This window comes from Salvelinus fontinalis, chromosome 4, assembly GCF_029448725.1.
Source record: "Salvelinus fontinalis isolate EN_2023a chromosome 4, ASM2944872v1, whole genome shotgun sequence".
NCBI classification, from domain to species: Eukaryota; Metazoa; Chordata; class Actinopteri; order Salmoniformes; family Salmonidae; genus Salvelinus; species Salvelinus fontinalis.
The window spans coordinates 33,285,382-33,308,908 of NC_074668.1; the positions used below are offsets into that span (position 1 = coordinate 33,285,382).

The 23,527-nt window shown below is 42.8% G+C and overlaps 1 protein-coding gene across 3 annotated transcripts in view; it reads left to right on the top strand.

Moving 5' to 3' along the window:
• Nucleotides 1–22,286, top strand: part of LOC129853582 (transcription factor 7-like 1-A) — a 50,079-nt gene extending 27,793 nt beyond the window's left edge. Inside the window, exons 5-13 of one of the 3 annotated variants that reach the window (XM_055919775.1) lie at nt 15,433–15,568; nt 15,768–15,870; nt 17,821–17,904; nt 19,573–19,719; nt 19,972–20,134; nt 20,261–20,368; nt 20,599–20,650; nt 20,889–20,925; nt 21,353–21,440. In XM_055919775.1, coding sequence (XP_055775750.1) covers nt 15,433–15,568; nt 15,768–15,870; nt 17,821–17,904; nt 19,573–19,719; nt 19,972–20,134; nt 20,261–20,368; nt 20,599–20,650; nt 20,889–20,908 — 813 coding nt within the window. In that variant the 3' untranslated portion in view covers nt 20,909–20,925; nt 21,353–21,440. Of the gene's footprint in view, nt 1–15,432; nt 15,569–15,767; nt 15,871–17,820; nt 17,905–19,572; nt 19,720–19,971; nt 20,135–20,260; nt 20,369–20,598; nt 20,651–20,888; nt 20,926–21,352 lie in introns of all 3 variants that reach the window. The other 2 variants (XM_055919772.1, XM_055919773.1) reach the window with 2 other exon arrangements.
• The last annotated feature ends 1,241 nt before the right edge of the window (nt 22,287–23,527 follow it).

Consider the following 23,527-nt stretch of genomic DNA (forward strand, 5'->3'; position numbering starts at 1 on the left):
CCAGGACACCTAGTGAGTACACCATCCATCCATCCAGCCACCCCCGCTCTCCCACCCCAGGACACCTAGTGAGTACACCATCCATCCATCCAGCCACCCCCGCTCCCCCACCCCAGGACACCTAGTGAGTACACCATCCATCCATCCATCCAGCCACCCCCACTCTCGAACCCCAGGACACCTAGTGAGTACACCATCCATCCATCCAGCCACCCCCGCTCCCCCACCCCAGGACACCTAGTGAGTACACCATCCATCCATCCAGCCACCCCCGCTCCCCCACCCCAGGACACCTAGTGAGTACACCATCCATCCATCCAGCCACCCCCGCTCCCCCACCCCAGGACACCTAGTGAGTACACCATCCATCCACCCAGACACCCCCGCTCCCCCACCCCAGGACACCTAGTGAGTACACCACACCATCCATCCAGCCACCCCCGCTCCCCCACCCCAGGACACCTAGTGAGTACACCACACCATCCATCCAGCCACCCCCGCTCCCCCACCCCAGGACACCTAGTGAGTACACCACACCATCCATCCAGCCACTCACTGTGTCTAGTAACGGCTCCCAGCACCCTCTGCTGCTACTACTACTACAACTACTACTACTACTACTACATCATTGCAACAGTCATCTAGTCATTCCATACCATGAAGTGGGGAGGAAGTAGAGCAGCGTATTGTACCTCATATCTGGGTGATCTGGGGTTAGGGAAGTGATTTGTATTTGTGCTCAGCGAGCCACCCATGGTTACCACACTGTGGTTAAATAATCACAGTGACTCAGCCTGTGACCTTAGTGATTCCGGCTAGACGGGTCTGTTTAGTTTGTGGTGTGTTTGTCGGATCGCATAAACACAATGATGCACTTGACAAAGTCTTCATTGAGTGGCGTCAATGGGAAGCTGTTGTCAGTGGGAGCAGTGCAGGCCTTGGCCTGGGGAATCCAGAGCTTCTCTGTGGCTGACTTCCCTCTCAATTGGAAGCCAATTAAATATATTTTATTACAGTGCTGACCTGTCAGTGACTCTCTGTGAGTATGGCTCGTTTGTCTGCGGGACACAGGGCTCGCTGTGCCCTGTTTTGTTCCTGCCAATGGATTTTATTTTATTTACTTAATATATGACATTATGAAATGCATGGGCCTGTATTTTAGGGCAGCAAAAAAATGTGAATAAGGAGCAGAGTAATTGCAATTGAATTAGGAGGAAATGAAAGGGGCTATTGAAGACTTGACGAGGAACCTGAGGTCTTTGGCTTGGTTCCATGCTGCCCTACCTTGGCCAAACTCAAGATTCGCATAAAAGAAACCTACGAATGTTTCTCTGTGACGAGCCTTCTATATTTGTGTGACCTTCATCTTTATTGAATGTCCATTGAACCAGGAAGGTTGATAGAGAGAGACTAATGAGGACCAGGACTTTGAGATTCAGACGTGAAAGATTTAGTTGATTTTGAAGGTGAATATTTTACTTATTTTAATTGCCTAACTTTAGATTTTGTATTGGACAGTTTGCTTGTTCCCATTTCAAGTCACGGTCTCCTTTCTCGTTTATATTTTCTTGCCCTTCAGCTAAATCTCTTCGGTCCACAGAGTATTTTAGAGTGGTCATGTTAACCAGAAGAGGATGTAGCCAAGATAAAATCAGGTGATCTGAGAGACAAGGTCATCAGATGTGTGAGCAGAAGCGTCCTCTGATACCCAGGCCATTCAGACTGAAACACCCCACTGTGCCCTTACCCCCACCATCCACCACCTCCCACCCACACACACACACACCATGGCCATAAGCCCACATGCCCCTCTGGTGAGCTGCTGCCAGGGAGCCAGGCTGATTATGTGCTCATTACCCTAGCAGCAGAGAGGGGGAGCAGGAGGCAGGCTCCCCAGGCCTGCAGGGCCCCAGCACTGCACTAATGAGAGCAGGGGGAGCGGATGGGGTCCGTGGGGGTCCAGGGATTACTGCCCAGGAGCCAGGGCCAGCCAGCCAGAGGGACCTGAGGAGAGAGGGGGACAGCAGCATCTCTGTGTATTCCTGCTCTCTTCTGCAAGCACTCATTACATGTTATAATTGTATATTCATGACGGCTGGTGTGGAGACGAGTTTTTGTCTGGTATTGATTATGTGGGACTTCTGGGGATGACCGTCAAGTATCTTCCACTGTTCATGCACATATGGCTCTTAATTGATATGACTTATCTGCCCTCCAATGTGTTTGTTGAAAGGCCTTCTCCCCCCTTAGTTTCTTTGCTGATTTAATATTTAGCTGCAGCACTACAGCAGTAATGAGATGATGATGCCATTGGTTATGATCAGATTCCTGGTGCAATTGTCCCTCACGGTGCCTGGTCTGCAGCAGACAACAATGTGCATTGTAATGAATGATGGAGCTGGTCTCACTAGGACTCCTCTTGCTGTGTTAGTGGACCAGGAGTGAGAGGAGTCTGAAATAGAAATGAAACCCTTCTGTGGATTTGAGAAGCCTGGGAACAGGGAAGGCTGTCTGTCCTGTCACTGCTGTGCAGATTGGGTCCATAAGGCCCGTATGCTAATCAGAGCCTGCTCTGGCCAAGATCCTCAATTATTCACGAGACAGGTTTATTTAGCATTCAGTTGGTATTGCTTTTGGTAGTATGGGGGCGGGGTTTGGAGTTGGGGTGGGGGGCTGGATATGGAGAAGGGAACAAGCTTGTCTGTGAATACCACACCATCGCCCCAATATCACACCCTGTGTTCAGAGAGCTGCCTATTCATGCATTATACATCAAAGAAGATGCAAGGCCAGGTGATGCATTGTGGGTGTCAGCCTCAGCCTTGTCAGTCACCAGTAGCGGTATGCCAGCCGGACTAGACTGGACAGGGAGAGAGCTGCCTGCGTTCTGGCTCCTCAGATCACAGCAGCAATAACACACTCCTCAGACTAGACTAACTCTGCCTAATCATCACCATGGTGATCAAGCTGTGTCAATAGCACACACTTCCGCTGATTCAAGTCATTCTACCATTCCTACTGATTTTTCCATGTTAGACATGTCATTGGTAACAAGTGACTCACTGTTAAGCAAGTTTACGAAGTAATGTGACTTCCTAACGAGGTCGGTCTTAGACACTGAAGTCAGGACTATATCTGCCCAGTTCAGTCATCAGATGATCAGTACTCACAGCTCAAATATGGCCTCCTGTTCTGAATTTGACAAAGATAGAATCATTATTTTCTCTGTGTTTCAATACCCCATTACAGCGCAATCATGATGACAGGAGCGCTGTCTTGGTCCCCGTGTGTCAGTAGCATGTCATAATTCATTTAGTGGAGTATGGCGGTCACCTGGTTGCTTGTTAATTGAATTGAAGTGGTAAGACCTCAGCATTGACATGGATTTCCATTCCAAAGATGGCTTCTCCATGAAGTGCCCGTGCATCTTTCAGCACATTAGACTGAGTAGAAGTTTTTGTAAAGACGTCGACAGAGAATGGTACAGGTTGGGTTTGCCAAAGATACTTTCTGCTAGCTCGCAGTCCAAAATAGTTTGAAAGACCTTTGACTGGGTGTCCTCTGAGATTTGCCAGTGCTGCATTACGCATTGAACAACCAGAGTCCATCATGAAATCAAAGGCTTTGGGAAGCCTGAACTGAATACTGATGGGAAGGCTGCAGTCCTTTCATGGCTCTGCAGAAACACTGCTTTTATAGACACACACTGATAGGAATCAGGTCTCAATATCCAAGTACATAGCCACTAATAAACAAGAAAGTGCACTTGTTCCCTCAATTTTTGGGGGCACTGAGCAAATTTCAGGTCTGCTGAGTGCAAACTTGAATGTTGTGAAAATTCTGTGCAATTTCTGGGATGCATTTATTGTGAAGACTGACGCTGTACTTGCTTTAAGTTACAGTTATAACAGTGGCCAAGTAGTTACTGTGGTCATAATGTAGGCCTATCAAGTGGCCTACAATCAAAAACAATAGAGAAAATGCATCCCATAACATTTTAACATGGAAATAGCTGTTCTATCATTCAGCCTACAGTAGCAGCCAATGTGGGGTGTTCATTGTAGGCAAACATTCCGTAAGACTTTTGGAAAAAATATGCAGGGCTTGACATTAACCTGTTTATCCACTTGTCCTTCAGACAAGGAGATGACTGAAAATGTGCTGTTTTATGCAAGAAACCACTTTACAAAATAAAGTTAATTATTATTCCCATACCATTTTTACAGATAATCAGACAAATTATGCTACCTTCTGCCTATTGGCTACTTTAGTCTCAAAGTACAACACTGTTCCTTTAAGACAGAAAAAATGCTCTTTACCTGACTCGCTTTTCAAAGATGGATAGAAATGCATACTTTTTGTGCTCTTGTAGGAAACAACCACTCCCCCATGGCTGATTTAGAAATGAGCTATAACTGGGCTAATAATTCAATTACTAGCAAAGTATATGAACAAATGTGCACGCGTGGCTACATGCTGCTCTCAAGTGATCTCAAAACAAGTGCATATACTCACCACCATTAATGCTGTAAACACAGTCCAGTTAAAAGTGAATTGCACACATCCATATATGGCAATGGTCTATTTGCATATAGGGAGAGTGCAGCTCTGATTGGTTATGCACCACTGGTCTGTAGAGTATGGGCTGACTCGTGCCTGTCAATGCAATAGAATCCTACTCCGGTGCGTTCTGCCTACAAGAAAATCTCTTGCATAGTTGTTTTTGTTTCTGTATGTTTCATTGAAAGTGGCTAATATTCACAATACCCACAGTAGAGGGAGACGTTGATAGTGTTAAAGGGGAAAAATAGAAAGTTGAGTGAAGTTCAACCTTGTGCTTCTCTGCGCGTGCTGATATTTCTTCTGCAAGGCAGTCCAATGGGAGCTGCATGCCCTCCCGCAGATTAGAGGGAACATTGCCTAGAAGGTATCTTTATCAAAAGGTCAAACGTATAGGAATTTGATTATATAATTATATATTATTTGTTTATATACCATGTTACTGATTTAGACGTTGATGAAAAATTATTCTCTGCTACCTCTTTTAATAAATTCACTATGTTTTTAGCTTGCCCTCTCAGTTCTTCACGTGACCTAGGTGAAACACTAAATTATTTATTGGTGTCTAGCCACTGCAAAGTGACACAGCCATTTTCTTAACCTTAAACATTATTGCAATTGACCCTTTCAGAGGAGATGACTGGTCAGACAAAGTGGCGTAGCTTCTTTGGGATTAATGTCATAGTTTTTGGTGGGTTGATTCTAAAATCATGTGACACGGTCAGTCAACTTACGTCTGTTTCCTTTTGTCATTGACAAACAAGGCTTGGATTTCTCAGCATGCTATGCAATCTTTTCACTCTTTCTTTCTTGGAGTTTTGAAAGGCCTCTGAGCCTCCCACCCTGAAGTGATTGCGTAGTAGAAAGGCATACACAAAGTTTGTTCTGCGCTCTCTTCCCCATCGGCTGTTTGCGTAGTAATTCAATTCAGATGTGCAGGATCCAAAAACATGTTTGCTTGAATGAAATCCACCCCTACACCCACATTGACTAAGGACTGTGGTTTTCTTAGCAGTGCTCCAAGTTTAATGGCCCAGTGAGGTACTGCCACCTCGGTCTACTTTGCCTCATACCGCTTAACAGACAGCGACCTTGTCTCTGTACTGGCTCAGCAACTTTTCTTCCTGTTACCGTGTCGACTCAGATCTAATATCATTAGTCAGTGTTGCCACACGACGTTTGTGGAGGCATTGTGTTTTGGTACATGTTTATATTTGAAACATAGCTTATGTTCCATGTGGTTTACTTAATACACCTTGCCCATGTGATCATGAACCCAAGCATGTGAAGCTGTCATGGGTAGGAGGGTTATTAGAGGATGAATAGAGGTATTGATGGGCTAGAGTCTATTGACACACCTGGAATCTAATGCTGCGTTTAGACGAGGGACGCAAAAACCACCTGTTGGCAAAGCGGGACAAGAAAGCAAGAAAGAGGGTGACAGCAAAAGCAAGCCAGCACAACAGTATGTCTTGCTATGGAGATTTCAGTAAACAAACAGTGCAAATCAACATCCGGTAGAAAACAATGCTGCAGCAGACGGCAAAACTTTAAATATTTGAACTCTGGCGGCAAGTCTCGTCTTCCGCCGCCATCCTCTACAGCATTTACATTCTCATTGAAAAGAATGACATCTGGTTTGCTGTCTACCTCGTACCATCTAAACGCAGCATAAGAAAAAAAAACCATCAAAATCTGTCAGTTTAAGCTAGAAATACAGTATCTAGCTTTTTGAATGGGCTGCATCTCAATCCACTACATCCCCATATGTCGCCCTTCCACACCTGCGGTGGAAAGTGGCAGAGCTACAGCGCTGTTTGTCAGACGAGGAGACTTCTTGGTCTTCTCACAAAAAGCACTGTAGCATCTAAACGGTTTGGTTTTCAAACTGAAATGACCACTCTATAGAAAGGGAAGACTCTCACAAACACGGTGGTGTTCTCCGTTTTGCTCTTACAAGCCCCACGGGACTCATCTGAAGTTGGTCATTTGATGTCCCAACATTTGTCTGTTGCGTCCGAACCGTTTGGGCTACAAACTAATATGACCCCACTGTAGAAAGGGGAGACACTCTTGAACACAATGGTGTAGTAGTAGTAACCAAAACCACGTTAAACAATTCAAAATATATTTTCAATTTGAGATTCTTCAAAGTAGCCACCTTTTGCCTTGATGACAGCTTTGCACACTCTTGGCATTCTCTCAACCAGCTTCATGAGGTAGTCACCTGGAATGCATTTCAATTAACAGGTGTGCCTTGTTAAAAGTTAATGCGTTTGAGCTAGAGGTCGACCGATTATGATTTTTCAACGCCGATACCGATTATTGGAGTACAAAAAACGCCGATACCGATTAATCGGTCAAATTTTATTTATTTGTAATAATGACAATTACAACAATACTGAATGAACACTTATTTTAACTTAATATAATACATCGATAAAATCAATTTAGCCTCAAATAAATAATGAAACATGTTCAATTTGGTTTAAATAATGCAAAAACAAAGTGTTGGAGAAGAAAGTAAAAGTGCAACATGTGCCATGTAAAAAAGCTAACGTTTAAGTTCCTTGCTCAGAACATGAGAACATATAAAAGCTGGTGGTTCCTTTTAACATGAGTCTTCAATATTCCCAGGTAAGAAGTTTTAGGTTGTAGTTATTATAGGAATTATAGGACTATTTCTCTCTATACAATTTGTATTTTACATACCTTTGACTATTGGATGTTCTTATAGGCACTTTAGTATTGCCAGTGTAACAGGCAATAACAGGCGTCCCTCTCCTCGCTACTACCTGGTCTCGAACCAGGAACACATAGACAACAGCCACCCTCGAAGCAGCGTTACCCATGCAGAGCAAGGGGAACAACTACTCCAAGTCTCAGAGCGAGTGATGTCACCGATTGAAACGCTATTAGAGCACACCCCGCTAACTAGCTAGCCATTTCACATTGGTTACACCAGCCTAATCTCAGGAGTTGATAGGCTTGAAGTCATAAACAGTGCAATGCTTGAAGCATTTCGAAGAGCTGCTGGCAAACACGAAAGTGCTGTTTGAATGAATGCTTACGAGCCTGCTGGTGCCTACCATCGCTCAGTCAGACTGCGCTATCAAATCATAGACTTAATTATAACATAATAACACACAGAAATACGAGCTTTTGGTCATTAAAATGGTAGAATCCGGAAACGATCATTTCGAAAACAATACGTTTATTCTTTCAGTGAAATACGGAACCGTTACGTATTTTATCTAACGGATGGCATCCCTAAGTCTAAATATTGCTGTTACATTGCACAACCTTCAATGTTATGTCATAATTATGTACAATTCTGGCAAATTAATTACGGCCTTTGTTAGGAATAAATGGACTTCACACAGTTCGCAATGAGCCAGGCGGCCCAAACTGCTGCATATACCCTGACTGCTTGCACGGAACGCAAGAGAAGTGACACAATTGCCCTAGTTATAAGATATTCATGTTAGCAGGCAATATTAACAAAATATGCAGGTTTAAAAATATATACTTGTGTATTGATTTTAAAGTAAGGCGTTGATGTTTATGGTTAGGTACATTGGTGCAACGACAGTGCTTTTTTCGCAAATGCGCTTTTTAAATCATCACCCGTTTGTCGAAGTAGGCTGTGATTCAATTAGAAATTAACAGGCATCTCATCGATTATATGCAACGCAGGACACGCTAGATAAATTAGTAATATCATAAACCATGTGTAGTTAACTAGTGATTATGTTAAGATTGATTGTTTTTTATAAGATAAGTTTAATGCTAGCTAGCAACTTTACCTTGGCTTCTTGCTGCCCTCGCGTAACAGGAAGTCAGCCTGCCACACAGGCTCCTTGTGGAGTGCATGTAAGGCAGGTGGTTAGAGCGTTGGACAAGTAACCGGAAGGTTGCAAAAACGAATCCCCGAGCTGACAAGGTAAAAATCTGTCTTTCTGCCCCTGAACAAGGCAGTTAACCCACCGTTCCTAGGCCGTCATTGAAAATAAGAATGTGTTCTTAACTGACTTGCCTAGTTAAGTAAAGGTGTAAAAAAATAAAAAAAAATAGGCAAATCGCTATCCAAAAATACAGATTACCGATTGTTATGAAAACTTGAAATAGGCCATTCCGATTAATCGGTCGACCTCTAGTTTGAGTCAATCAGTTGTGTTGTGACATGGTAGGGGTGGTATACAGAAGATAGTCCTATTTGGTAAAATACCAAGTCCATATTATGGCAAGAACAGCTCAAATAAGCAAAGAGAATAACATTTTTTAAATGTTAAAACAGTCCATCATTACCTTAGACACGAAGGTCAGTCAATATGTAAAATGTCAAGAACTTTGAAAGTTTCTTCAAGTGCAGTCGCAAAAACGATCAAGTGCTATGATGAAACTGGCTCTCATGAGGACTGCCACAGGAAAGGAAGACCCAGAGTTACATCTGCTGCAGAGGATAAGTTCATTAGAGTTAACTGCACCTCAGATTGCAGCCCAAATAAATGCTTCACAGAGTTCGGGTAACAGACACATCTCAGCATCAACTGTTCAGAGGAGACTACATGAATAAGGTCTTCATGGTTGAATTTCTGCAAAGAAACCACTACTAAAGGACACCAATTAAAAGAAGAGACTTGCTTGGACCAAGAAACACGTGCAGTGGACATTAGACCGGTGGAAATCTGTCCTTTGGTCTGACGAGTCCAAATTTGAGATTTTTGGTTCCAACGGTCTTGTCTTCGTGAGACGCAGAGTAGGTGAATGGATTATCTCGGCATGTGTGGTTTCCACCGTGAAGCATGGAGGAGGAGGAGGTGTGATGGTGTGGGGGTGCTTTGCTGGTGACACTGTCTGTGATTTATTTAGAATTCAAGGCACACTTAACCAGCATGGCTACCACAGCATTCTACAGCGATACGCCATCCCATCTGGTTTGCGCTTCGTGGGGCTAATCATTTATTTTTCAACAGGACAATGACCCAAAACAGGCTGTGTAAGGACTATTTGATTCAAGAAGGAGAGTGATGGAATGCTGCAGCAGATGACCTGGCATTCACAATCACCCGCCCTCAACCCAATTGAGATGGTTTGGGATGAGTTGGACTGCAGAGTGAAGGAAAAGCAGCCAACAAGTGCTCAGCATATGTGGGAACTCCTTCAAGACTGTTGGAAAAGCATCCCTCATGAAGCTGGTTGAGAGAATGCCAAGAGTGTGTAAAGCTGTCATCAAGGCAAAGGGTGGCTACTTTGAAGAATCTCAAATATAAATATATTTTGATTTGTTTAACACTTTTTTGGTTACTACATGAATCCATATGTGTTATTTCACAGCTTTGGTCTCTTCTATTATTCTACAATGTATAAACTAGTAAAAATAAAGAAAAACCCTTGAATGAGTAGGTGTGTCCAAACCTCTGGCTGTTACTGTATATTTCCTGAGTTTTATAATAACTCCAAGATAGAGGACAGATACTTCAAAACCTTTTTCTTTATGATGTATTTTTATGACTGTCTATTTTGCAATTCATGAATGTATTATTCTGTGGGCTATAGTAGTAAATGCCAAATTCAATATTTTATCAAATTAATGTTTTTGAGGCCTACCTAAAGAGGTCCTAAAATTGAAAATCAAATGGCTAAATGATCCATGGTATGACCTTCATAAAACAATTCCATGTTCCATATTCCCCCCCCCCCCCCCCCCCCCCCGAAACGTCTTAAACTAACTTAATCCATTTTTTTAATGTTAAGACGACTTGTTGTTGTGGGAAATTCACATTTACTAACTGGTAATTACTGTTGAACTGCATTCCAGCTGAATGTTCAGGTGACAGACTGAAGAAGTGTAATACCATTGCCTTCATTTTTAAAAGTATTTTTATTTAATTGTAGCCACTCATAATATTCAGATCTAGTGGGAGGGACTTACTTACTTTTCAGTCAATACCTAATAAGCCAGTAGAAGTTGATGAGGTAACCATCTATGTCCCTTAAGGTAGACCACAGAGGGACCTCTCTTCTGGAGATGGTTTAAGCAGGTAGGCCGCTGGCCAAAATGGTTTTGCATGTGAACAGCCCACACCTACAGTACATATTTCTGTTCCACACTTTTTTTGGCAATGCTTTACTAAAATGCAGAGTCTGGTATCCATGTTGAAGTTGGCGCTGTTAAACTTAAAAATCCGTTCGAAGTGAACACGCGATTGGTGTATTCCAAAGTACAAATTATTAATGCCGATCATTTCCAATTCTCACTGAAGTGCTTCCCAAAATGTGTTGGCACTCAGGTCCAGAGGTTTCAAACAGCATCCACAATATAGGAGACATTTTATCACATTGTACATGAAGTAGAACAACAAAGCCTGCCTAAAGTATACATGACATTTGAGCACTGGGTTTTCTACATAATGCAATAATGCTTTATGCAACCATCATATAATATGAAAGCTTTATCCGTATCATGGGTTCTTTGGTTGTTTACACCTAATGTGCACTTTGAACAAATGTATACTTCACGTTTTACAAGGCGTTAAACATTTTAAGTTAATTTTATCTCACTTTGCATTTGTAAATATTATCCTCGTCACAACTGGCATTTCTGAAATCAAAGCAGGCTTTGGAAGCAGGAGAAACAAGTTTGCTAAGACTTAAAAAGGGGGAAAGGTTGGAACTGATATAAAAAAAGGGCAGAAAAAGCATGCCTGATATTTGGAACAATTCTAAGCAGCGTGAAGTAAGAGAGCGTACAGCCGTCTCAATGCAAACCTTGTTCCCTCCTGGACCTCATTGGTTAGATGAGAGGTTGAGAAGGAGTTGGGGAGGGATACTGAAGAAAGGTTAGGTTGGAGGAACAAGATTCCTTTCTCCCCCCCACCCCTGACCCTCCCATGTGACGAGTTGGGCCAACAAGCGTTCCATTGAGCGGGGCAGCCAGGGGAAATGACTGAGGCTGAACGCTGCCTAATGAAAGTAGAGACGCTGGTTATTATTATCATCATCATCGTCCTCCTGGCTGTCCTGGCCAGCTCTAGTGCAGTTAGCTAGCAGACTATTGGGATCTGGAGTTTCTCTGGCACCACACAGCTCTATTAAAAAAGCTGAAATAACAATGAGTCTGCTCCAACAAACTTCTTGAAGTGTATATCCCAACTCCCATTGTGATTTATGCTGTATTGTGAGTGCTTTGAGTGTATATAGGATTTTGTTCCCCTTAGACCATATAGATAGATCTAATACCAGTGTAGTGTACTCAGACCAAATCAATGAGAGATCCTAAAAATGTGGATAGGGGTAACGTCATCCTACACTCTGATCAACTGAGGGCTGAATATTGTGTGGGTGAGTTAGCGGCATGAAATAAGGGATCCAGTCATGTGTATGGGCATTGAGGTACCTAGAGTACTTACAGGTGTGACTTTTGGATCATGGGCCCTGTTGTTTTGCCTGTTAGGCTGAACAAACAGTTCTCTCCGCCACTAAATGGCCGTAATGGTGTTGGCATGTATCCGCAGGCTTTTACTGTGCCTTGGTGGGGATCCAGATTGCATCATAGGGCCCGTCACACGCACAGCCACAGCCTGCTTTGTTTACCAGGGAGGAAGAGAGACAGCCAAACAGGCAGGCACAGACATAGAGGCTCACCATCACCTTTACACACATGACTCAGTGACACGGTGACTACCAACAACATACAGTGCATTCGGAAAGTATTCAGACCCATTGACCTTTTTCAACATTTTGTTACGTTACAGCATTATTCTAAAATTGATGAAATTATTTATTTTCCTCATCAATCTACACACAATACCCCATAATAACAATGCGAAAACAACACAAGTGTCTGTCCTATATCTAGGAGATATTATACAACTCAAGAAATATACAGTACCGGTCAGAAGTTTGGACACACATACTCATTCAAGGGTTTTTCTTTGTGTTTTTTTACTATTTTATAGATTGTAGATTAATAGTGAAGAAATCAAAGCTATGAAATAACACATATGGAATCTTGTAGTAACTAAAAAATATAATCAAAATATATTTTCTATTTGAGATTTTTCAAACTAGCCACCCTTTGCCTTGATGACAGCTTTGCACACTCTTGGCATTCTCTCAACAAGCTTCACCTGGAATTCATCCACATATCCTGAGCACTTGTTGACTGCTTTTCCTTTACTCTGCAGTCCAACTCATCCCAAACCATCTCAATTGGGTTGAGGCCGGGTGATTGTGGAGGCCAGGTCATCTGATGCAGCACTCCATCACTCTCCTTCTTGGTCAAATAGCCCTTACACAGCCTGAAGGTGTGTTGGATCATTGTCCTTTTGAAAAACAAATGATAGTCCCATGAAGCGCAAACTAGATGGGATGGTGTATCGCTGCAGAATGCTGTGGTAGCCATGCTGGTTAAGTGTGCCCTAATTCTAAATAAATCACAGATGGGGTCACCAGCAAAGCACCCCCACACCATCACTCCTCCTCCATGCTTCACGCTGGAAACCACTCATGCAGAGATCATCTATTCACCTTCTCGGTGTCTCACAAAGACATGGTGGTTAGAACTAAAAAATCTCAAATTTGGACTCATCAGACCAAAGGACAGATTCCCACCGGTCTAATGTCCATTGCACGTGTTTCTTAGTCCAAGCCAGTCTCTTCTTCTAATTGGTGTCCTTTAGTAGTGGTTTCTTTGCAGAAATTCAACCATGAAGGCCTTATTCATGTAGTCTCCTCTGAACAGTTGATGTTGAGATGTGTCTGTTACTTGAACTCTGTGAAGAATTTATTTGGGCTGCAGTCTGAGGTACAGTTAACTCTAATGAACTTATCCTCTGCAGCAGAGCTAACTCTGGGTCTTCCTTTCCTGTGGCGCTCCTCATGAGAGCCAGTTTCATCATAGCACTTGATAGTTTTTGCGACTGCACTTGAAGAAACTTTCAAAGTTCTTGACATTTTACATATTGACTGACCTTCATGTCTAAGGTAATGATGGACTGTTATTTCTCTTTGCTTATTTGAGCTGTTCTTGCCATAATATGGACATGGTATTTTACCAAATAGGGCTATCTTCTGTATACCACCCCTACCTTGACACAACACAACTGATTAGCTCAAATGCATTAACTTTAACAAGGCACACCTGTTAATTGAAATGCATTCCAGGTGAATACCTAATGAAGCTGGTTGAGAGAATGCCAAGAGTGTGCAAAGCTGTCATCAAGGCAAATGGTGGCTACTTTAAAGAACCTCAAATAGAAAATATATTTAGAATTTTTTAACACTTGTTTGGTTACTACATAATTCCATATGTGTTATTTCATAGCTTTGATGTCTTCTATTATTCTACAATGTAGAAAATAGTAAATAAAGAAAAACCCTTGAATGAGTAGGTGTGTTCAAACTTTTGACTGGTACTGTATGCAAGGTCCCACAGTGCTCCGAGACAGGATGGTGTCGAGGCACAGATTTGGGGAAGGGTACCAAAAAAATGCAGTTGAATATCCCCAAGAACACTGTGACCTCCGTCATTCTTAATTGGAAGAAGTTTGGAACTACCAAGACTCTTACTAGAGCTGGGCGCCCAGCCAAACAGAGCAATCGGGGGAGAAGGACCTTGGTCAGGGAGGTGACCAAGAACCCGATGGTCACTCTGACATAGCTCCAGAGTTCCTCTGTGGAGATGGGAGAACATCCCAGAAGCACAACCATTTCTGCAGCACTCCACCATGCAGGCCTTCATGGTAGAGTGGTCAGACTGAAACCACTCTCCTGTAAAAGGCACATGACAGTCCGCCTGGAGTGTGCCAAAACGCACCTAAAGGACTCTTAGACCATTAGAAACAAGGTTCTCTGGTCTAATGAAACCAAAAATGAACTCTTTGGCCTGAATGCCAAGCGTCACGTCTGGAGGAAACTTGGCACCATTCCTACGGTGAAGCATGGTGGTGGCAGCATCATGCTTTGGGGATGTTTTTCAGAGGTAGGTAATGGAAGACTAGTCAGGATCGAGGGAAAGATGAACGGAGCAAAGTACAGAGAGATCCTTGATGAACACCTGCTCCAGAGTGCTCAGAACCTCAGACTGGGGTGAAGGTTCATCTTCCAACAGGACAACGACCCTAAGCACACAGCCAAGACAACGCAGGAGTGGCTTCGGGACAAGTCTCTGAATGTCCTTGAGGGGCCCAGCCATAGCCCTGACTTGAACCTGATCGAACATCTCTGAAGAGACCTGAAAATAGCTGTGCAGCAACGCTCCCCATCCATCCTGACAGATCTTGAGAGGATCTGCAGAGAAGAATGGGAGAAGCTCCCAAATACTGGTGTGCCAAGCTTGTAGCTTCATACCCAAGAAGACTCGAGGCTGTAATAGCTTTCAAAGGTGCTTCAACAAAGGGTCTGAATACCTATGTAAATGTGATATTTACGATTTTTTATAATTATTTTTTAGATATTCGCAAACATTTCTTAACCTGTTTTGCTTTGTCATTATGGGGTATTGTGTGTAGATTGGGGGGGGGGGGGGGAATTTAATCCATTTTAGAATAAGGCTGTAACTCAACAAAATATGGAAAAAGTCAAGGGGTGTGAATACTTTCCGAATGCACTGTACGTTCATGCTCGCTGGCTCCATGGTGGATTTGGAACATTATGATGCAGAAGGCTATACATGCTTGTCAATGAAAATGTCAAACATCATGCACAACGTGTTACAAATGCCAGACTGTGTTATCTGTAAGTTATGAATGAGCCTATTTCTGTGAGAGTGTTTGGAGACCCAGGAATACCAGTAAACCCCTGCTCTAACCTATCTTGTCTCTCCCATGTCTAAAGTCCCTCTGTGTGTTCCTCTTGTCTCTCCTACAGTCCAACAAGGTCCCAGTGGTGCAGCATGCTCACCATGTCCACCCGCTGACCCCCCTCATCACCTACAGCAACGAACATTTCTCCCCCGGAACCCCTCCCTCACACCTCTCCCCGGAGATCCTTGACCCAAAGACAGGTACACACACATACATCATGGAATATCATGTTGCTGCCTAGTACAGCCTCTGATCCAAAAGCATTGCATGGCTTGCATTCAACTTTAACAGAGGTATGTCTGACTTAATCATTGGCTAATTTCTTAGAGATAATGACCTTGACTGTGACTAGTAAAATGACCTAAATGCTTAAACTGTCCCCTTTTGTGTTCCCTTCAGGCATTCCTCGGACTCCCCACCCATCAGAGCTCTCTCCGTACTACCCCCTGTCTCCGGGTGCAGTGGGACAGATCCCTCATCCTCTGGGCTGGCTGGTGCCACAGTGAGCAACACACAGCGTTAAATCTTACAGTCCAAATCTCATATTGAAGTTGAAGTCGGAAGTTTACATACATTAAAACTCATTTTTCAACCACTCCACAAATTTCTTGTTAATAAACTATAGTTTTGCTAAGTCGGTTAGGACATCTACTTTGTGCATGACACAAGTCATTTTTCCAACAATTGTTTACAGACAGATTATTTAACTAAAATAATTCACTGTATCACAATTCCAGTGGGTCAGAAGTTTACATACACTAAGTTGACTGTGCCTTTAAACAGCTTGGAAAATTCCAGAAAATGATACCATGGCTTTAGAAGCTTCTGATAGGCTAATTGACATAATTTGAGTCAATTGGAGGTGTACCTGTGGATGTATTTCAAGGGCTACCTTCACACTCAGTGCCTCTTTGCTTGACATCATGGGTAAATCAAAAGAAATCAGCCAAGACCTCAGAAAAAGAATTGTAGACCTCCACAAGTCTGGTTCATCCTTGGGAGCAATTTCCAAATGCCTGAAGGTACCACGTTCATCTTTACAAACAATAGTACGCAAGTATAAACACCATGGGACTACATAGCCGTCATACCGCTCAGGAAAGAGACACGTTCTTTCTCCTAGAGATGAACGTATGTTGGTGCGAAAAGTGCAAATCAATCCCAGAACAACAGCAAAGAACCTTGTGAAGATGCTGGAGGAAACCGGTACAAAAGTATCTATATCCACAGTAAAATGAGTCCTATATCGACATAACCTGAAAGGCCGCTCAGCAAGGAAGAAGCCACTGCTCCAAAACCGTCATAAAAAAGCCAGACTATGGTTTGCAACTGCACGTGGGGACAAAGATGATTATTTTTGGAGAAATGTCCTCTGGTCTGATGAAACAAAAATAGAACTGTTTGGCCATGATGACCATCGTTATGTTTAGAGGAAAAAGGGGGAGACTTGCAAGCTGAAGAACACCATCCCAACCGTGAAGCACAGGATGTCAGCATCATGTTGTGGGGAGTGCTTTGCTGCAGGAGGGGCTGCTGCACTTCACAAAAAAGATGGCATCATGAGTAGGAAAATTATGTGGATATATTGAAGCAACACCCCAAGACATCAGTCAGGAAGTTAAAGCTTGGTGACAAATGGGTCTTCCAAATGGACAATGACCCCAAGCATACTTCCAAAGTTGTGGCAAAATTGCTTAAATACAACAAAGTCAAGGTATTGGAGTGGCCATCACAAAGCCCTGACCTCAATCCTATAGAAAATTTGTGGGCAGAACTGAACAAGCGTGTGCGAGCAAGGAGGCATACAAACCTGACTCAGTTACACCAGCTCCGTAAGGAGGAATGGGCATACAAACCCAACTTATTTTGGGAAGCTTGTGGAAGGCTACCCAAAACATTTGACCCAAGTTAAACAATTTAAAGGCAATGCTACCAAATACTAATTGAGTGTATGTAAACTTCTGACCCACTGGGAATGTGATGAAAGAAATAAAAGCTGAAATAAATCATTCTCTGTACTATTATTCTGACATTTGACATTCTTAAAATACAGTAGTGATCCTAACAGACCTAAGACAGGGAATTTTTACTATGAATAAATGTCAGGAATTGTGAAAAACCGAGTTTTTAAATGTATTTCGCTAAGGTGTATGTTAACTTCCGACTTCAACTATAGTATAGGAGAAACATTGACTACAGTCTGAAGCATTTCTTAAACGTTAAAGCAAGTTCTGGTATTCAAATATTAAAACACTGTCAAATTTGAGATATTTACGATAAATACTTCACATTCGATGGGTTTTGCCATGGGTCTTGTAATCAATTTGAATGGCGCTCTTCCTCACGCAGGGGATTGCAGTTGATGAGGGCTGGATTAGTGCTGCTGCGTTCTCTCTTAGCTGTGTCTGATCCTCTTCTCACTGTTGCCTCCCTCTCGTTCTCTCATTCTCAGGCAGGGCCAGCACATGTACTCTATCCCCCCAGGGGGGTTCCGGCACCCCTATCCCGCCCTCGCAATGAATGCATCCATGTCCAGGTGAGTGGATCTCTCTGCTTTTCGTCACCCAGTCTCAGGAACGTCCACTAGCCCCTAACCCTCCCTAAAAATGTAGATATTCAATATCTAGTGGTTACATTACACTCTGTAGTCATGTTTCTGATCTTGTCATTGCTCATTAGTTTATAACAGTATTAGGACAGGGGTATCCAACCATAGACAGCCAGTGGGGTAGAGACTACAAAGGAATGTGGGGGCTAAGTCTTCTAAAGATGAGATCAGCCTTCCTTCCAAAGAGAAAGCGAACAGACTATTGGCATTCAAAACCCTACCCGGTAGACAGCACTGTCTTTTCTCGCTCAGGCCAATGTTCTGAGTTGCTCTGCTACACACACACACAAAGATGAAAGGGCTAAGAATCGATTAGGACAAATCAAAGCTAATCTGAACCGACAACTCCCATCTGATTTAACTCTCTGCCCACTGTCAAATTTGAAAGATTTGTAGCGAGCCTTCCGGTGCTAGTATGGGATGAAATATTCATTAAGGTCTCAATGGGATCAATAGTGCTCTCAGTTCCTGCCACATTGTTACAAAGTTTGTCTTACCGTCCGCCCCCCTTGAACAAGACTTGATACGTGTGTCAGGTAATACTTGACAGTTTCGTCATAAATATATTATTTTATGTACTGTATCTCATACAGTATGTAGCAAAATGTCTGCTTGACTTTTTATGTTTTATATTTTTCTTTTCCTCATTGTTTTTTTGGGCTGCTGGGATTGTAATGGTTGAAAGAGGCCCGCCTCTCTTACGTATGAGATTATAGTTTAAATCAAAAAATATTGGAGAGATTATTTTCATAAAATTGACCCTATTGGGTTATCCTCAATTTGACTTGTTACCCTTATAGGGATACTTCAGGATTTTGGCAATGAAGCCCTTTATCTACTTCGCTGGAGACAGATGAACTTGCGGATACCATTTTTGTCTGGGTGCAGTTTGATAGAAGTTGCTAACTACCGTTTGCGCAATTGCTAACTAGCATTATCGCAACGACTGGAAGTCTATGGGAACAGCTGGCAAAACTACCTCGAACGTCCTTCATACTGGACTCCGAGACATAAAAATGGTATCCACAAGTTCACCTGACTCTGGGGAAGTAAAGCAAGGAAAGTGTCTGTGCACATTCACAAACTTACAGTACAATGCTATAGTAAATCATGGACCATATCTGTCTTAAATGTTATGAGATTTTTATGAAGCATTGAAGGATTTTCCATTCAATCATGTATTTAACAGGAATGCGTGGCAGAGGAGCACGGACCTTAATTTCCCCCTTTGTCCATGTACAATGTACCATTGTGTTGTGTTAGCACCACTCTCGTTTTCCGACAGTTATCTGAATGTTCTCTTCTGTTAGCTGTGGAAGTCCCTCCATGGTTTGTAACACAGGGAGGAAAGTGGTTTCAGGTGTCAGGGCCCCTTGGTCACCATGGTTACCACACACTCCACTTTTCTCCAGGCATGGTCGGATAAAGGGGCTTTTGAGCCTTTATTTGAAGAAAAAAAAATATGTAGCTAATTTTGGACATTACTTTAGTCTAGACTCCAGACAGACGGTCAAAGCGGTCGAAGTTGACTTGACAGGGCAGACAGAAAGTGCCTGTGAAAAGTTTAACAGGTGTTTGTCTTTTGTTGTTTTCCAGCTTGGTGTCTAGCCGTTTCTCCCCACACATGATGCCCCACCACCCCCACGGCATGCATCAGACTGGCATCCCTCATCCTGCTATCGTATCACCAGCCATCAAACAGGAGCCCAACAGTCATGACCACATGAGCCCCTCCATGCATTCGTAAGGACCATTAACTAACAGATTCTTCACATTTACTTACAGCCAAACATATAAACACTTTATACTGTGATCTTATTCAAATGGATTATTGACTGAGTATCCAGTCTCTATTCATAATTCCATTTAAAGGGCCAGGATTCAAGAATATCCTGACTCTTTGTAATGGGTCAGCCAGGTCTTCTGGAAGGGAATCAGACCTCACACAAAAGGACTATTTTAAGGGACATTCGAATGTGTGTTTTGTTGTCTCAGCAGGAAGTCTCCTGGCCCGGCGAAGAAGGAGGAGGACAAGAAGCCCCACATCAAGAAGCCTCTGAATGCCTTCATGCTGTACATGAAGGAGATGAGGGCCAAGGTGGTGGCTGAGTGCACCCTGAAGGAGAGCGCTGCCATCAACCAGATACTGGGGCGAAGGGTGAGCACAGCACACTGCCTGACCACACAGACACACACACACAACAGTTTGGGAATGTGTTTGTGGATGTAAATTCTGTACATGCTTCGACTAGTTCTCTGACTTTTGTCATGTTTGTGTTCACAGTGGCACTCACTTTCGAGAGAAGAGCAAGCGAAATACTATGAGCTGGCAAGGAAAGAGAGGCAACTCCACTCCCAACTCTACCCAGGCTGGTCAGCACGAGATAACTATGTGAGTAGGACATCTTTCCATGGATCTTTTAACAATGAGGGAAATGTGGGTTGCTTAAGCGCCCCCTCATTTCCACTTGGTTTAAAAATGATTCAATACTGTATCTGTAATAATAACTGTACTGTTGTTCTCATACACTGAAGTTGTATGAGGTAGTGTTGAAGCATGTCGCTGTCACTTGGATAGAGACCAGTTTTTTTCTAAATACATTGTTTTGTTTATCTGCTCAGGGAAAGCGGAAAAAGAGGAAGAGAGATAATAAGCCAGACTCAACACCAGAGGGTAAGGGGCCCTTTTCTCTCTGTCCTTCTCTTGGACCGTTCTTCTCGATTTAGGGCAGAAAGAACTCCATCTGTAGGCCTGTGTGAAATAGTACCCCAAGCTTCACTTTGCTGGTCATGTGACTTGGCAGTGGTCCAATACAACATGCAATATGCAAAATAACACCTTTTTAAGTTTTTGACTTCAGTTTTTTCCTTCTTTACTAACTCCTCTCTTCCCTCTATACTTTGACAAGCAGCATATGAGGTTCAGTGCTAATAGTGACGTTGTGGCAGGTATGTCTGCTGTTATGAACCAGTGTGGCTGAACTACAGGCCACTGCTCTCCACTCCACCCGCAGTGGTTTGGTCTGTTGCAGCACAACGCTCAAACCTCATTTACATGCAGGCATTTAACGTGTCATCGACTTTGTTTATATGATCACAGACGTTTTTCCGCCCGATTTGTTTAATTTATAAAAGCATATGCCATTTTGTTGTTAATTTCACTTCTGCAACTTCACCTTTTTTTAATAAATTAATTCAAAGTTTATCTGTTTGTCCCAGACCTTTTGGTTTCTGTATGTTCTGTACATTGTCTGTGAATGTTTTGTATTTTTTGGCCAGCTATCATGTGTACAAGAGAACGGGCACTGTTGAAGGACACGATTGTCGGCTTCTTTAACAGCAATATTGACGAAGCCCCTTCCTTTTGTTTACCCAGACTTCTCAATCAGGAACAAGAATCAGTGTGTGCAGTACCTGCCCTCAGAGAAGATGTGTGATAGCCCTGCCTCGTCTCACGGCAGCATGCTGGATTCTCCAGCCACACCCTCTGCAGCTCTGGCCTCCCCGGCTGCGCCCGCCGCCACCCACTCAGAGCAGGCCCAGCCCCTGTCCCTCACCACCAAACCAGAGGGACGCCTGCACCATCATTTCCTAACTGGCAAGCCCTCTGGATCTGCTTCTTCTTCGTCATCTTCATCCTCTTCCTCTTCCTCCTCGTCCCACCCAAGCATCTCTATCCCTATTGGTACTTCAGGCAGCCACTCCAGCCACTCTGCACCAATTTTCTCTCGGCCAATCCCATTCAGCTCCCTACACCACTCGATGCTCTCCCCGCCCTCTCCTTTCCATCAAGCAGCCCTGCATTCCCATCATGCCCTGTTCCAGTCACAGCCCCTCTCCTTGGTAACCAAATCGTCTGACTAAATCTACAAAAGCAATTCCTTTCTCTTTTATTGTGCTGTATATTGCTTTTACTTTTCAAAAAATAGATATTAGAACAACTTTTTTTAAATGATGAAAAGGAAGAAATATTATTGGTCAATATTTGATCCCGTCCTTTTCTACTCTCAATGAAACAAAATGTATTTTTTTGTAAAGTTTACTACAGAACTGGTTTCTCTTTTTGATGCATTTGTCCAATGAACCAGTTGTATAAAATAACCCATGTATAAAATGTTTCTTTAAGAAAAAACAAGGAAAAGAAAAAACACCCTCTCCTTTTAACCAAAACCTGATTTAATGTTAATATTGAGTTTAATTCATAGTTTTTGCCAATTATTTCAGTAATTTCAATGATCCCTTTTAAATTCCCAAGTGTGTGACCTTCCTTTTGACATGTTAAATAAACCTTTGAGATTGTTTCTTAGAAATGCCTGCTTCTCTTTTCTTCCATGCACTCTGCAAGACGAGTGTTCATTTCATCACTCTCTGATCATGCACATTCATTTGAATATGAATCAATAACATAATTGTTACATTATATGAATTTTGAAGCAATGTACACATTATATACAGATTCAAACCGGGTAGATGTAAATACAGGTGCAGATGCTAAGTTGGAAGGGGCCTATTTGCTGGGAGTTTTAAAACTTATCAACAGCTGATGGAGGCACTATGAAGTTCTTCAAGATACATATTGGAAGTGGTCATTCATCGGTTAGTAACAGATATGTTGTATTTTGGGCACTTTAGTTGTGGATAATAAATATATCATCACGATAGTGGGGGAAGAATCACCAGTTTATCTTTAATAATGTGAATTTAGGCTGACCACGCTGGAAAATGAGAACCTGTGCCAAGGTAACAACATTTTAAGCCAAATATAAATACAAATAAAAAATAAAGGACATCCTGGAATGTAGAGTTCCGTAACAACGACAAACAAGCAGGTCAGCCTCCTCCCCAGCACACCAAACCCCTTTCCCTCGCACAGTTCTACAGCATCTTTATTCACCATTTGGCACAGTGCTGAGGCTTAATTAACTCCGAGGTAATGGGATGGAGCTCCTGGGACCTAATTAGGATATTCAGTTAGTCAAAAATACACAAGGTAGGTTACAGTTTTTGGTGGCTTTGGAGATGAGGACCAGTGCCAGGGATGGTCCAATTAGCCTCTAGCTGTGGTACTAGCCTGGAAGAGCACATTGAAGTTCCTTCGCCCTGTGACTCTATGTTTTAGACCTTACCTTGTCCTTACCCACACTTCCCACAAAGAAGAGAGAGAGGAGAGCTACAGTTAGATTGCCATTGAGATAATTGGTAGTTTGGGTATTCTAAAAATCAAATAGAAGAAGTAAGAAATTAGTCAATGTATTCCTGCAACATCCAGATGGTAGGAGGCTGACCAGCCTTCCTGTCCCAAATCCACTCCTCTTTGGTTTCCCCAGGGTATCCCCTCCTGTGTAACACTAACAATGGTTGACAACATGCACACTCATTTGCTTACCATGCTCAGCATCCTTATCAGCTCTGATTGAGAGGCTAGGAACATACAGATTAGCCTAGTTCTGATGGAGCAGAGTAAAATAATATGGCTCTGTACACAAAATGATGAGTTTTATTCTAATTCTATATGTATGCAAACAACACCAATAGCTGTCATTCATTAGTG